General features: G+C 40.9%; 1 protein-coding gene across 1 annotated transcript in view; it reads left to right on the top strand.

Moving 5' to 3' along the window:
- Positions 1-16,822, top strand: part of Gpc3 (glypican 3) — a 31,813-nt gene extending 14,991 nt beyond the window's left edge. Inside the window, exons 2-3 of the mRNA XM_057760784.1 lie at positions 15,981-16,142; positions 16,728-16,822. Of these exons, the coding sequence (XP_057616767.1) occupies positions 15,981-16,142; positions 16,728-16,822 (257 nt within the window). The remainder of the gene's footprint in view (positions 1-15,980; positions 16,143-16,727) is intronic.
- The last annotated feature ends 108 nt before the right edge of the window (positions 16,823-16,930 follow it).

The following is a 16,930-nucleotide window of genomic DNA, read 5'->3' as shown; positions in this document are numbered from 1 at the left end:
AATAAAGGTTTATTTTCCCCATGGTATTCTGAAGGTTTCCTACAAATGGTAATTTATCAAACCTAAGTCATTTCTTGCCTTTGAAATTTCAGTGCTGTTGGTCAATTTCATAATGTTGCCTAAAGGGTTTTCTGGGGAGTGGGGCTTCAAAAGCCATCCGCTTGGTGTTTCTTTGTTCTTTGAGGAAGTAAGTTTGCCTCGTTCACAAAACCTGAAGGTGATGTTGGAATCCAGTCATTCAGAGACTTCTCTCAACATCATCCGATTCTATTTTCAAATTTGGTCCTAATAGCAGTGACTACCAGCTGTCACTCATGGGTGAAGCTCATCAACACTTCATAGACCAGCGCTAATGAGCAGCCGGAGTTACTTAGCTCACACCCCATAGCTAAGGGAATCAAGGGGCATTTTTTTTTTTTGCACTCTTCTGGCTTTATGCACCTCCAGATGACAAGGGCCCTCCTTCATGTCTCCTTCCCTCTGTTTCCCTTCCCACTTCCCATACTCCCTCAACTGGTTGTAATTGAAAACAGAAGGTGTTTTATGGTTTGTTATATTTCTTGAATGGTTTTGTGTTTCTTGTTCTCCTAAAAAAATAGATGAGTGTAATGTTTTATACTTTCCTCAGCATTTTGGTTATAAATTGTGCTTCCTTTTCCTGTAGCTCCTGATTTTCCTCCCTCCTTGCTCCCTTTCCTCCACATCTGCCTGCACCCAGTGATTCTGGGAGAGAAAACAGGTTCCCTTTTCTGCCACATGTTTGGTTTGGGTACCTGGTTACTTCTCTTGGGATGTTATAAAGTTCTGTTCCTTATTTAGTTTGGAAGTGAAGAGCTCTAAAATGTCCTCTTTCTAAGGTGCGTGAGAATTTAAAATGCTTTTTGTGTAGACAGAACACGGTTAAGTATATTTGACTTGAATATCTCAGATGAATTTTTGTGTGGTTGGCACCCCCTCTTTATCTTAATTCTCAGTGAAGGCAGTTTGCATCTTTGTCCCTAGAAATCTTTCTTTCAGGGCTGGAGAGGTGGCTCACTGTTTAAGAAATCCACCCCCCCCCCATTCCCCTCCTCTGTCTTGGTCTGTCTCTTTCTCTCCCCCCTCCACTGAATGCTTTTTCTTTTTATCTAAAGACGAGGGAGCCCCTTTGAAATCCTGCTAACATGTGTTAGAACTGACACATACCTTGTAGGTTAACCAAATTACAGTCTGCTTCTCCCTGATGACATTATCACATTTCAGGGACCTTGTTTCACTTGTGGGCTTTTATTGTTCCATTCTCAAGCTTGACTTTAGGTTGGAGATTGCATTCCAATCGTACTGATATGTGATACTGTTCCTTTGTCTTTATACTTGTGTGGATCTTTTGTGTGTCTTGTATCTGTTATCTCTTCCAAGCTTGGCCAAGGTTATGAGGTTATGCACTTACATATAAATATTTAATAAGGAAAGTTAGACAAAATGTGTTTGAAAGACGATTCAGTCTTTCTCCTACTCTCCCCGAAGCATTCTCTCTCTCTCTCTCTCTCTCTCTCTCTCTCTCTCTCTCTCTCTCTCTCTCTCTGTGTGTGTGTGTGTGTGTATGTTTGGAGGACATTGCTTTATACTTTGCTTGATGGACACAATGGAATGGAAGCTGTTGAGTCAGTCAGGACTCCCAAAATGGTAGCTCTGTGTCACAGACAACATTAGTCTCTTGTCCTATTTTTTTTCTCACTGGTTCCCTAAATTCCCCAAAGCCAGAAGGTTTGAGGTATGAGATTGTGTGTTTTTTAAGAAAATATTATGGATACAGACTAATGTTCTCAAGTCAGGAAGAACAATTAGTGCCATTCATTAGTCGGGGAGCATGTTTTGACTCTGGGTCCCGGCTAGGGAATATAAGCTGTGAAAGTCACACATATATATGAACCTCAGGCAAATTTATGACTTGTCAGCCTTTTAAGGTTAAATTCTTAACCCCAAATCAGGGCTGGCTTTATATATGGACATTCCTCTGGGCCACTGAGCATGCCCCTCCCCAGCCCTTTGCTTAAGAGCAGCTAATGCCCTAATGAGCAAGAAGGATTTCTGCCTCTTATCAGCTGCGTAAAGAGCTGCAGCAAGGCTGATATACAGAGTTTAGGTCAAAACTCGAGTTCTACAACTGGAAAACTACAAGGTCAGTTTAAAAACTCCAGAGATGTGGTATCTCTCTAGTTATCAATAACTGTCAAGTGAAGGAGGTAGACACTTGAGTTCGAGCAAATAGGAATCATTGCCAAAACCATGGGCAGTCTAATTTTGCTAATACTTCTTTCCTTCTTTGTTTAGTTCTTTTATAAATAGCCTTCATATATTCTTTAATGAACTTTCCGTGTGTGCCTGGAGGTTGTTACGGTCACACGGGAGTGTTTGATTGTTGAATGGTGACGATGATGAAGGTAGGGATATTTATATTTTTGGCTTAGATTTTGGAAGGGGCTGCCAGATGAAGGCAAGTAGACATTTCTTACTTTCTGCGTTTGTTTCCTTCTCAGCTGGAATTTTTGAATGACTGTGAAGTCAACTTGCCATGAAATCAGAGAAGTCTTCATATTGTACTGACTCTTGAAAAATGGAGAGAAAGTGTCTGATTCTGAGCTCTCCTTGGAATCCAGGCTGAGACTCACACAGAATCAATATTTTAGGATATTCCCTACCCATTATAGTGAAAGCCCCCAGCTTTCATATTCTGTGTTTGCACTTTTTTTTTTCAGAGACAATAAAGAAAACATTTTTTAAAGATTCCGTTGTGTTATTGAAAATCCTATTTACATAAACAGGCATTGTTGTGGCCTAGGGAAGAATGTGGGGTCCCATTCTTTAGTTCCTTGTATATCTTTGCTAAGGGTTGTCTAAATAGAAGTAATGGTGCTTTAGTCTAAGCAGCTTTTCTCATTGAGGTAAGCAGGGTGGTTTGAAATCTCAGTTTACTAGATAATTGAGTCTTTCAGGCATGCAGGTTGCTCTCTTTATAGTAAAGACCCTAAAATTCTAGTAATCTCCTCAGGCATCCATTGGGTAATAAAATCCTGTGCATTTTCAGGGGTTAATTTTCATTACAATTGCATGTCGTCTCCCTACCCCCACGCTTGAGGAAATTCGGCTATCTGTTAGGGTCCGGTTTCCTCCCAGTGCAGAAGCACACTCTAGAAGCCATCTAAGAAGCCTGCTGGAAACACTAGGTCTAGAGAAAGTTTAAATGGACTCAGATTCATTCTCATTACACAACTTACATTTTATTGCCATATTTCCTGGAAAATCATATACCTGATTTTGCCAGACTGGACTTTGAATGAGGGCAAAAAAATGAATGTTAACTAAAGTAAAACTTAATTTTCCCACTATCCTTATTTTATTCTTTAAACACACATAAAAAAATAAAAATACACACACACACTAAAAAGAAATAAAATAAAACAAAATCCAAAATTCCCTCAACCAGCCACCCAACCAAAACCCCTCAGAAGTCATCTGGTGCATAGCTAGGTGGGAAAAAATCTGAAGAAAAAAAAGAAAGAAAAGAAAAGGCTCAGGTCCCCTTCATCTGCTAGTCATTCCAGTTGGTGTGACTTCCATCCAGCAAGTTTTTATTGAGCACCTGTGGTGTGGTGCTAATAATCGTTAACATTTATTGAACATGGCACCGCGCTAAGCCTTTTATGAGCGCCATCTTACTTAATCCGCACAACAGCACTGCCAAATGGGAATCTGTTCCCTCCATTTCACAGACAAGGAAACTGAGGCTTTCAGAGGTTTAGGAACTTGACTGTGGTCAAGTAGGCACACAGTGAACTCAGTTCCTTTCCTTCCAGAATCCCATCCTTTATTTTCATGATAGACGGAGCATTTCTAGGAAACTACTTTTGAAAACTGGCTATGTATGAGATGCTAAGGAGCCAACATCACATACGCTAGTATCCCTGCTCTTGGAGGGGAAAGGAGATGTGTAGAAAGACAAAACTCCTTCCACCTGTTGACGAGAAGGAGGAGTTCATAGAACGACCAATGACTTGAAGTGGTTGAATGCTGCCTCCTGAAAACAATCTAGAAGCTCGTGGTCATGAGCATCTCTATCTTGCTTAGTAAAGGTCAATCTTCAAATCAAACCCTCTGGCTACTCGTGCCAAATTTCCATTGGTGCCTCAGCCTCAAGGTAGCGTTAGCGATCGTGAAACCGCCACTTCTCAGATACGCGTGCTCAGGAGGGTTTGGCATAATTAGACCCATATTTCCTGTGCCACTATTTCTCCTTTATTTCAATTCCTTTGCAAGAAAGGCTCAAATTAAATGAGGCAGATATTCCTGAACCGGATCATTGTCTCAAGAGCTGGAGGCAAGTCCAAAGTGTGGCGATCCAGAGGGACACTGTGGATCTGGACAGTGCATTCAGCTGGATCTCTCCTGGCGTTGACTCTCAGAACTGGCTGTGCGCTCTAGAGAGCTCTGTCTGACACCCACAGTCTGATAAGAGGATGCACTTCCTATTAGGAGTTTTTCAGTAAGATCATGGCATTGGAAAGGAAATCCCCAAATCACCTGTTTGGATAATTTCTTTTGTTTCATAGTTTCTAAAGGAAGCAGTGAAGGAAAAAGTAACTACTGAGCATGAAAAGACACTTACATTTTTCTCAAATTAAAAAAAAAATTGGCATTCAGCATTTGTGTGTGTATGTATATGTGTGTGTGTATATGTGTGTGTGTGTGTGTGTGTGTGAGAGAGAGAGAGAGAGAGAGAGAGAGAGAGAGAGAGAGAGAGAGAGAGAGAGAGAGAGAAAGAGAGAAACAGTATCCTTTGACTTCAAACCTTCCAAGACTTGTGTCTCTAACCTTCTTGTAGTTTGGCCTGCAATGCTTTGCTTGTCAGCACCCTTCTCAAGTGCTTTCTCCTCCCTTAAATCTCGTCTACAGAAAGAAGGTACCACCAAGTCTAGACTTGAGTAACGTGCAGGAGGACGGCCAGTGAGTGAGGATTTTGATTCCTAGTACGTGGGTGGGTGTGAGGAGGTAGAAAACTCTGTCCTTTCCAGTCCTATGGATTCCAAAATTCTAACACGACATCTTCTATGTTGAAGACGGGTAGCATCACTGGAGCATTTCCACAGCAATTCCCCAAGATGGCATAAATGCCACAGCACTGGAGCACGTCCATGTGGACAGATAAGCTGAGGGAGGGGAAGAAAGGGAATGCTTGATAGCAGCGCTTCACAATCGGACTAGCGAGGGAGGTTTTAGGTTTCCTTTCGGTTGCATTTTGCTTAGGTACATTGTGTGTGCTTTACTAACAAGGCGACTGAGTCCCTTCGCCACAAATTTCTATCCTAGGGAAAGAGGAGAGCTCTAATAGAGGGTGCAGATTATTTACAGTGGCTGAGAATGTAATTACAAGGTGCAATGGCTTGAAACTGAAATGTAGGTTAGCCATTAGAGCTGGAAGAAGCATCGTCACAGTAAGGACAATTGGGCATCGGAAAGATTTGCCTGAGAGCTGGGGAAATAGCATCTCCAGAGATGCTAAGGAGTAGGGCAGGGGTAATGTGAAGAAAACCCAAACTCTGTGTTGGGCTCAGGTCCAGACTCATGGGCAGCTTTCATTACTGCCCAGCTTCCTTCCTGATTATTTAATTGCTAATCTCTTGAAAGAAATTTTTCTTCCCATGTATTCAAAACACACCTAATTTGTTAAGCATAAGATGAGAAATGCCTTTGAGCAGCGAGAATGAGGCATTTGGATTGCTCTCAACAGCCTCCTGTCGGGTTTTCTGGCGTCCGGGCCAACAGCTGAGGCAGGACTGTTGCTGCCTTTGTTCCCCTTCTGCAAGGCTGCTAAGTCCTTATAGGATGTAGCTATTGCAGTTAACGATAACTAGATTCTCTTTATTACGTTATAGTAGTATTATATATCTTAGCGTGAGCTTAAATCAAAGTTGGTTTTGGTCCATGTTCCATGTTCATCTTTTACTTCTCTTTTGATACAGCCCTTTCCAGGTCCTCAGACACTCCCTTTCCTTACCTCCTTTTCATTGGTGGAGGAAGGTCCCAAAGAAACCCTTTCATCTTCCAGCATCAAGGTCTTATTTCAGGAGCATTGCACATAGAGACAGCACTCGATGAAATAAATGGTGCACTCCTGGCAGAACATACTCGGGAGGCAACATCTAGACGACCTCGGGCTGATGCTTTTCTGTGAGGTAGAAGGGAAGATGGCGATTGTGTCGTAGGGCTGCCACAACATGTTGCCTCAAATTTGCTGTTTAAAACCTTGCGCTTTTCCTCCCTGACAGTTCTGGTGGTCAGAAACCCCCAAAGAAGGCATCACACAGAGTTGCCTTTGTAAAAGATACTGGGGAAGGAATCCATCCTTGCCTCTTTGAGCTTTTGGTGACTCCTTTTCTGTGACTATATACCTTCCTTCTCTGCCTCCATCTTCCATGGCCTTCTCTTGCTATGTCTTTCTTTTATGTGTCTTCACATAGATGCCTGCCATTGGATTTAGGCTCCACTCAGAAAATCAAGAATGACCTCATCTTCGCAATCATAATTATGCCTTCAAAGTCCTTTTTTTCAGATCAGGTCACGGTGCCAAGTTCTGGGAGTTAGGCATAGACCTATCTTTTTAGGAGATAGCATTCCATGTTCTGTAGACGTGAGTTTTCTGGGGTCTCCTGAAGCACACCATCTTATTTATGGGACTCCTCTGCTCAAAGGGAGTTTGTTCAAGGAACGATTAAAGTGGGTTGTCAAATGTCAGGGGTTTCCCAAGAGGGATGTGCACGGTACCTGCTGTTAACCCATTTTCACACAATTAAACTGAGGACATGGGGAGTGAAAAAGAAGTCATTCTGGATCAAAAGAAAAGAGTTTTGAAACACAACAGGCTACCATGTTATTCAGTATAGATTTTGTCTTATGACTGGATATTTTTTTTTCTCTTGAAAAGTCTATTTTCTTTCCTAAACACTTTAGCCACAGGAAAGCAATTATTGCTCATTACCCACCTGAAAGGCCTTTTCACGGGATCTGTGGGATCAAGGTGATGGTGCACTTTCAGCGAGCCGCAGCTTTCCACCTCTCCTTTGTGATTTGCTGAAATACTAGCAACAGGGAGATTTGGGAGCCAGAAACATCCGTGAAACAAAAGGCTGCCTTTTTCGGTTGAGGTTCAAAATTCTAGCTATGGCTTGCATACAAAGTGATTAATATAGCTCGTGCTGATGAGTTCTTCCCTGTAGAGATGTTTTCCTACTTGCTCATGACAAAAGGACCAGTTGTGGCATCCCTGGCTATGGAACATCTCTCTTGTGATGGGAGAACTTGGGTGTGTCGGGTGACTAGTGAGTATGTGCATGGCCCTCATGGAAGTATAAAGAAAAGGAAGAGACTTGAAAGATCACTTGCCACTGCAGAGTTGCTTCTGTGGTCTCTGATTCTGCCATTCAGACTTTGTTTGAATGTCTCAAGAGACAGGAGTTTCATCATTGCCTGTTCATAAATTCAGTATTCAGCATTATTCAGCATGTGAGCATACCATATGCCAGGCTCCATGCCAGAGGGTTTCAAAATGTGGGTCGAGACCCCCTTGCCATGGAAGGGCAGCTTGCCTAAGTCACCGGTGATTTCGCAACAGAGCAGATGATGGCACTTGCTTCTTGTTGCAAAAGAATCCCCTTCCCACCGTGAGATTTCATATAGAAGGCAGGGCTGGGCCCTGAGGTTGGGACTAGGATATTGAAATTCCCCCTATCACTCTGGTTTTCACATTTGAAGATTGCATCTCAAAAATTAAAAGAAAAATTATCCATCTTCTGAAAGACAGGATCTCAGCTACTTATCTGTGTAGAATAATAATTAGGGAGTCACTAGGGGAGATGGGGAAATTACCTTAGCTCAGTCCCTCTGGAAGAAATCTAACTAAAAGAATATTTTGCATCCCAGTTCCAGAGAGGCTGCCCCTGTATTACAGTACAACTCTGACTTTGTTCTCCAATTCAGTTTTCTTTTTATTAGGGGATTTCCTATCGATGATCATGATGATGACGATGATGATGATAATGATGATGATGATGCATGTGTGTGTGTATAGTATGAATCCTTCCATTATTGCTAAATTTATTCTAGTGTTATCAATGAGTCTGACCTACTTATGTACAACAGAAGTCTCTGGAAGTTCTGGCATTGCCTTCAAGTGAAAGCAAGGGACCTCAAGCCCAAACCACAATCAGCCCCTTGAGATAAGAAGATGAGTCAAAGGTCTTTCACCCAGAGAAGGCAGAACGAATATAACTATGAGTCAGGTTAGAATGTGAGAAGTTCAATAAAAGATGGAGCATGTCATGAAAATGCAAAGGTCTGAAAACTTTGGGAGTCTGTCTCTTTCTGTGCACAAGAACATTCTACCATGGGAAGCCAATCAGAAGACAACTGGGGGTGATGGCGCAGCAGCAAGCATATGTAACCCCTCAACTTGTCTTTCTTTTCTAGTCTTGCTAGGCTTCTTGGAGTGCCAAATATTCCACCTACTTATAAGTCCTCATACCCATGCTTCATTTTTTTTTTTTTGGAAAATTTGAAAGAAATAGAATAGTTTGACCAGAAACGGACTGTTGAAATTTCTTTGACAATTAGGGGAAGAAGGATCTAGCCTCAGGAAGTTCACATTGGAGGTTGTCATTTTTGAAGGGAAAAGAGGAGAGGTGATGAGGCAGGACTGGGAAGGGGAGAATCAGAAACATTTAAAACGCAGGAGCAGGAGCTGGAGAGATGGCTCAGCAGTTGAGAGTACATGAACAGGACCGCAGTTCAGTTCCCAGAACATGTCAGATGGCTGACAGCCAACTGTTAACTCCAGCTCCAGGGAAATCTCACGGCCCCTTCTGGCCTTCATGGGCACTGCACTCACTCATACAAACCCCCTCTACCACATATATGAAATTAGAAAAAATAAGAAATTCTGAAAAGCACAGTCTGTAAGGATATCATATTTGGCGATATCAGATAAAGACGAACTAAGATATCTAGAGTGATCAGAGATCTAATTAGAAACCCTTAGGACAACTTATGAACTCTAGGATAGAGACCATGTTTTGCACATGGTAGTATTCCTCATATTAAGCATGGTCCTTGGCACAGAGTTGGCATTCAATGAATATTGAGTGAATGAATTGCTCAACAGGTTTTTGGGCTGACTATAATCAATGAATTTGTATTTCCAGAGTGTGTGTCTACTGTTGCTTGGGGATGTGGTCCAGAAAGGAGCACTTTGTGCAGAGGGCGTGTGCATGTGCAGAGATCTGGGGGTTTAACTTTTAGCAGGGTATGAAATGATAGGCAGTTAGTTGGCAGTTGGCAGTACAGACAAAGGTAATTCATCCTTTAATTCTGAAGCCGAGAGAATGGCTTATCTCTAGGGTTGCTTTAAACCCCCAGTACTCCAGTGTCGTAGCGACATTTTGGCCTTCCTTTTATGGAAGATGAGTCTATGGTGGCCCCAGGCATAGTCTTTGATTTAAAGTCTGAGCTCCTGATATCCAAGTGCACCCTTTACAAGGTCATGTTCTTTCAGGCTAAATAACCTTCTGCTGGGTTCCCTAAGATCATTTCTTTATCAGCAATGATCACTTTCCCCTCTGGTTTCAAATGCAACCATTTCTTTCATCTGTATTCCTGGCTTGATTAGTGAGAAATTAATGAGCATGTAAGATTTGATTTAGATAATGATTAATTAGGGGAAAGGTGCCATTCTAATAGCAAGTCACTATTATATGCTAAGGAAATTAGTTAATATTTTTGGATGGCAAATTGACTTGTCCTTTGTTAAAAAGCAACCTTTTAAAATGCCTGATATTTTTTTTTGTAATTTTAATGAATATGTGTTATTTTCCCTACAAGTCATGAATTAACTGGGTTTTATATCATTAAATTCTTTTGTCTAATATTACCTCAATGATAATATTGCTTTTTTTATTTTCAGCACAGTGTACCTTTGTTAGGGAAAAACCCACTGTTCATAAAGCAGACCTTGACAATGAAATGTGTCAAATCACTGTACATACTCGCATATCTATGGAAAAGATTTCATTTTTCATTGTTACTGAGCCCTGACGCTTCCTTTTTCCCTGTTGCTGTTTCAATGTGCTGTCTCTGCTCTCAGAGAAGTATAAGGATCAAGGTCTACATGGATATTCTGTTCTTTAGGTGCTTTCTAATATGATTTTGACAATTTTTTTGTCATTAGTTAAAATGGTAGTCTAGTGAAATAACCAACATAAAGAACATAATAAAGGTAATTAGAGAGTGGGGGCCTGGAAGTGACCCTGATGGCTTACTCCTTCCTAAACAGCACCCTTCATCATATTGTATCCATGCTTGAGAACTTCCAGTTGTTCATCATTGCCTTTGGGGTTAAGACAATAGGTCTTGGCCTCCATTCAAAGGTCCTCCAAATTTGGGCTCATCTTTCCTGATAAGCTAACTATACCCTAGATTGCATCCTATCTCTGAGCAAGTTGGCCCGTCTACTCGCTGAGGACCAAATATATATCACCCATTGACCTCTTTAAATGCTCTCCATCTTGGGCATTTCCTTTGACGCCTCCCCACAGGGTGTCTGATGAGCAGTCCCTTACCTAGGAACTATTGTCATACTACATATTTTTAAAGCCACCACTGTTGATGTATAATTTGTAAACAATAAAATGTGCCCATTTCAAATAACGAGTTTTGACAAATATGTACAAACACTTGTAACCACTGCTTCAACTAAAATATAGATTATTTTCATCACTTTAGAAAATGTAGTGCATATTTTGTCACATAACCACGGAGCAAGTTAACTATTCTCTGGTTATTTTGGGGGTGTGAAAGTCTGGTCTCCACATGAACACATGCATTTAGTTTTTTTTTTAAAAAAATTTGTTTAATTTGAATTCACACTTATTGAAGGTTTACTCTGTACCAAGTAGGCTAAGATATTTATTCTATAAAACAGAGTATCGGTAATCCCATTTTACAGGTAAGGGCAAGAAAGCATGCAGAGGTCGGGTAAGCCGCTCTGTCGTGCACAGCTGGCAAGTGGCAATGACTGGCCCCTAAGCGGCTTGACTGGTGGCGCAATAAGTGCTTTGCTTTTTCCTGCTGATTACTGCTTTCTATAGCGCTGGCTTCCTGTCTTGGAATAAAATCGAATCGAATAATAGAAGTGACACATTTAAACGACCTCATGCACACTGTCAACTCTCTACTTTTAAAAGATTTATTTATTTATTATGTATACAACATTCTGCCTTGACGTATGCCCGCACGCCAGAGGAGGGAGCCAGATCTCAGTACAGATGGTTGTGAGCCACCATGTGGTTGCTGGGAATTGAACTCAGGACCTCTGGAAGAGCAACCAGTGCTCTTAACCTCTGAGCCATCTCTCCAGCCCCTCTCTACTTTTAATTATGGAAAGGGTCCTAGCCTAGAGTAGAGTTTCTGAGTTTGGTAAGCACAGGGACTACTTTACATCCTTGGTGGAGGTGGGAGAAAGGAAATTGGAGGCAGGCTAAAATGGCAGGTCTTTACGTGGAGGCAACAGAGAGCAAGAGATGAGCCCAGTGGGAAGACAGGAAGGTGAAGCCGCAGGCATCCATGCCTGGAGATATCATCAGATGTAGGTATGTAAGCAGAACCGCATCTAAAGAGGGTTTCCATGGGGACTATCTGTGGTTAACTTCTGGAAAAGGAGTACCAGGGAAAGATGCACAAATTGGGGACACATGCATATAACCTTCCCGAAAGATAAAGCTGCTATGCTTCAAATAGCCCCTTTAAGTTGTAGGATCCCAAACTGCATCCCACGTGCAAGAAATACTTAATGTTATTTATTTATTTATTTATTTATTTATTTATTTTGGTTTTTTGAGACTGGATTTCTCTGTGTAGCAGCCCTGGCTGTCCCGGAACTTGCTCTGTAGACCAGACTAGCCTCTAACTTGCAGAGATTTGCCTGCCTCTGCCTTCCAAGTGCTGTGATTAAAGGCATGCACTCCCACCACCCAGCAAAATAATTTTAAATGTGTGCTACAAAGCTCCTTCAAATGAAACATGTATTTGTGTATAGTCAAGATGCTTGGAAATTGATTTTTATGGTATTTTCCCAGGATCAAAGTTAATTGCACAGATGTAAAGCTTTCAGGGTCATCTCCACTCCCCTGAGTTTTAAATATAGGCAGACACATGGTTCGTGATAGTTCTCTCAGCCTACAGCGCTCATTAATTCAATAGTATGCACATCACTTGAATGAGATCACCGAGGCATTCCAAAGAAAATGGAGTTGTTCTCTGCTCTTTAACAATTTATAATGTAGGAGACTAAAGTTATAGTATGAAGGTAGTTTTTAATCCTTCAAAATAAATGGAAGTTAGTAACCCTGTAATTATTTTTAGTTATTAGTATTTTTAACTTTTTTATTCCTTTTTGAGCATTTGTGGATGAAAGTAATTAAGTCTCCCCAAATTGACCGCCCCTGGCTTATTGGAACAGTGAAGTGCTAAGTCTTTGCTTATTGTCATACCACGATGTGCTGTTTGTCACTCTTTCCATTTGCAGGTGAATTTCCTTCTTTACATAAAAGCTATGTGAGTAGCCCTCTTTGAAAGTGGAGTCCAAAGTTCGTTTTCTGTCTATTAAAAGGGGCTCTTTCCCGTTAACCTTTTGTTCCTCATATGACTAAAGAAAGCTTCCCTATATTAAATATATGTCATTCTGTGTTTTTTTTTAAAATGTGTTTATTCAGCCAGGTGGCAGTGGCACACACCTTTAACCCCAGCACTTGGGAGGCAGAGGCAGGAGGATCTCTGAGTCTGAGGCCAGCCTGGTCTACAGACTATAGCACAGGGCTATACAGAGAGAGCCTGTCTTGGAAAAAACAACAAAATTATTTATTCTATGTGTATGTGTATTTTTACTTGCATGTCTGGGTACCACATGCATGTAGTCCCCAGGATGACCAGAAGAAGGTATTGGAGCCTCTGAAATCGGAGTTATCAGATAGTTGCGAGCCTCCATGTGGGTGCTGGCAATTGAACCTGGGGTTTCTGGAAGGGCAGTCAGTGCTCTTAATTGCTAAGCCATCTACCCAGCACCTTTACTGTCTTTTGTTGGTTGCATCTTATTCCTTCAGTTGATTTTTTGCCTTTTGCCCTTACAAGTGTGTAGAGTTCTCAGTATATCTCCTTAGCCATTTGCCCTAGCATTTCTTTTGTATTTACCCCATTGAGGATTCAGTTCCTAGAGTAACATTCTATTTAGCTGATGAGGAGTTCCTCTAAATTTCTTCTCTATTCTTATCTGTTTTGGTACTTTCCAGCAGACGCTCATGGCACTGGAATGGTTACATTTCAGTACTGTTCACTGAGGCATGAGTAGTGCTCCTATGTTGAATTTTTCAGGAGAATTTTTTTGAGCTTGTCTATGAGTTATAGGAAATTTATTTACAACAAATTATTTTTCCATTTTGTATGCCTTTCCTTTGTTAGGAAATCCTGAATTCTTATCATTTATGAGTGTTTTTATTTTTTAAGCCTATTGACAACTCTTAGCCCCTATGATAAATTTTTCTGGTTTATTGATTAACCAGGCAGTAATAATTGAGACAGAAAGTAAATTTTGCTATATATACACTTATATTTGGATATAAAGTTTACTTAACATCTTCATGACATTTGGCATCTTTCCTAAAATGCTTTCATTTGAGGTTTTATTCCGTTTCAGAGTGCTAGCTAGCCTGGTGAGATGAGGAGGGTTTCAATAGTGGGACTTGACCAGCTGTACAGTGTAGCGCTCATAAGTACCTGTGAGGATGATCACATTTATGCCCAAACAAGCAGGTGTCACCATAGCTTAGAATCATTCTTGAACTTCTACAGATACCTTGAATAACATTTTGTTATAAGATCATAGCGACATAGCACTTTCTAAAGGAAACGATTCAATGCCATCATTTGATCCCTCCTCTAGCCAGCACTAGTGGAAATGGGTGCAGCACTAACAGCCTGTCCCCCTGCGGAAATAGCTAGCTGTTCTGCAAAACTAGAAGTGATCTATCTCCAAAGCAAATTTAGAAAAAAGCATGGCTGTGTATCTAACTATTAATTTTATGAACTTGGGTAAGTACAGAGAGTTTAAGCACACATGACATAGGCATTGCTTTACCAAGAAAGTAAATCAACTCTTGTTATATGATCAGGGACTTGGTATACGGGAAGATTTACTATATAGAGTTCCTTTCCCCCACATTTATTTGTGTGTCCCAGCCAACCTTGTTGACATTTAGATTAGCCACTCTTCCCAGGGGGGCTCTTTCCCTTCTTGATCCAGTAGACAGCATCACTTTCCACTCCTAGAATAGCATAATGTGTTGTAATTTCGTGTAGAAAGAACACAGCTACAACTAGCCCTGCTTTCTTTCCTTCTTATTTCCTTCTAGTACTCTAAACTGTGGTGCTGGATTGGGTTTGCTGGCATGTCTGATTTGCTCTCTCCTCTAGTACACTTGTCAGCTGTTCCCTTGGGTAAAGGAAAGTGAGGAGCTTGGAGTCAGTACCTCGGATTCAGTAGTGATGACACGAGAGACATACGATAATGAATTTCATTCTGAAATTAAGAAAACTTTGACACGTGCATTAACGCCACGGTCAACTACAATTACTGTGAAATAACCTGGTGTACTAAAAAGTCACCTTTCTGCTAGCTTAGGATTACCTAGTCTCCCTCCCTTTATTAAGTTTAAAAAGTTACCTAAAATATATGAGAGCGCTTTATTGAACCTTACTTTCCATAGGACCTTACTGGACATGGGCAGAAGTTTCTCTCTCTCTCTCTCTCTCTCTCTCTCTCTCTCTCTCTCTCTCTCTCTCTGTCTCTCTCTGTCTCTGTCTCTCTCTGTCTCTGTCTCTCTCTGTCTCTCTCTCTGTCTCTCTCTCTCTCTGTCTCTCTCTGTCTGTCTCTGTCTGTCTCTCTCTCTATGTCTCTCTCTCTATATATATATATACACACATTTTATCATCCTTATGTTGCTTTGTTACACTTACTTTCTAGCACTAGAGATGTATCTCTCTTAATCCATTTAGATGATGAGGTTTTGTGGGCAGGGACAACATTGTACCTCTAGCATGTAGTACAGTGCCTGGTGCATAAATAGTATGTTAGATTGGATCACTGGAAAAGCAGATGCCAATTAAATGGACAAGCATCTAAGGCAGTATTGATATTTATGTCTTTTCATATAGCACTTATATTCACCCAGAATGACATTTGTTTCTATTTTCATGTTGTTTGTTGTCCTCAAGACTATAAACACCATGAGGGCAAGTCTGTGGTTTGTGTGCTCCTCATTCATTGTGACTGGCATTTAATAGGAACCAAATAAGTATTTATGGACTCTTGATAGACTTTTGGTTACAGCTACAGCAAAACTTTGATATGGTTTTGATGTTTTGATTATTTTTTCTGAATAGCACGTTTAGGCTGGCCAGACATCTATTTCATTTGGAATCATAATTGGGATCTTAAAAAATTGTCTTTGATTGTGTTCATATTCATAAATAACAATCAGGAAAAAATAAATGAGAAGAATGAAGATTGATATTTTAAAAGACAAATTAAATGTTGGTGTTCAATAGCGTGTGTTTGGTGCTGCTATAAATTATTTTCTGTAGAATTTATGAGTCAGATCTCAGCAATTAACTGACAGCTATTCAAAAGGAATTAACTAGGAGGGCAATTGGATGAATTGAGATAAACAATATACTCGAGACCTACTGTATTTAAAGAGAAATGTGGAAATGTGTTTTGTCCTGTTTATTTGGGTGTGCCATGTGCGTACATACATGTGTGTAATGTTTGATATATATATATGTATATATATACATATATATATATTCTGCTTACTGAAACATGAATACCTTGTTTGTTTCAGGATCAGATTTGCAAGTATGTCTCCCCAAGGGCCCAACATGCTGCTCAAGAAAGATGGAAGAAAAATACCAACTTACAGCGCGGCTGAACATGGAGCAGCTGCTCCAGTCTGCGAGTATGGAGCTCAAGTTCTTAATTATTCAGAATGCTGCGATTTTCCAAGGTGAGTCTGGGGGGTCATTTTCGATGTACTGCTCAATGGCATCATTATTTGGGTGCTTGGCTTTCAAATGCTAAGTATAACTTATAAATTACCATTCCAGTATGTATGCTTGATAGAAAAGTGTCCCAGCGAGAGATCCTGGATAAGGAAACACACGGTTTTTAAACAAATTTCATTTTAATCTTTGAAAAAGTGGATAGTATTAAAAATCATTGTCCAAGGACATTTTGTTTCCCTATATGTAAAAGGCATAAATCACTGCTGAAAAAGTCGGTGATAATTTTCTCTGTTAGAACGTAAGACTTGTTTGCAACCATCACCACCACCACCTCCACCACCTCCACCACCACCACCACCACCCACCCACCCACCTGCCCTCCTCATTAATTCCAAAGCCAGCTTTCTTCAGGGGCGAGTCAGATACCATAGAACATCTATGAACTCTTTCTGACCACTAGGACCATGTCCATTTGAGAGGGAGAATCTGGCTTGTTGGCCAACCATTTTCCAATTTGTGTGAGTGGTTACCTCTCTTCTCCTTGTGAATGTTGCTTCTTAACCACGCTCTTATCTGCACTGTGAAAGGATGGGCAGCAAATGATGTCATCTTTAGTCATTTGCAGGGGAATGACTGCAGCACAGGGTGGGACTCCTTCGGACTGAAGACCAGCTGGAGGTGACGGCACTGGTAGTGGACACCAAGAAGCCTTTACAGGCTACCATGTGGCTTTAAGCCATTGGCCTCTTTTATTTCATTTAGTTCCCACAATGAGTGGTCTTTGCTACTT

The sequence above is a fragment of the Chionomys nivalis genome, chromosome X (genome assembly GCF_950005125.1).
Source record: "Chionomys nivalis chromosome X, mChiNiv1.1, whole genome shotgun sequence".
NCBI classification, from domain to species: Eukaryota; Metazoa; Chordata; class Mammalia; order Rodentia; family Cricetidae; genus Chionomys; species Chionomys nivalis.
Note: the sequence above shows the minus strand (reverse complement) of the source record. Positions and strands in the feature narration are given on the sequence as shown.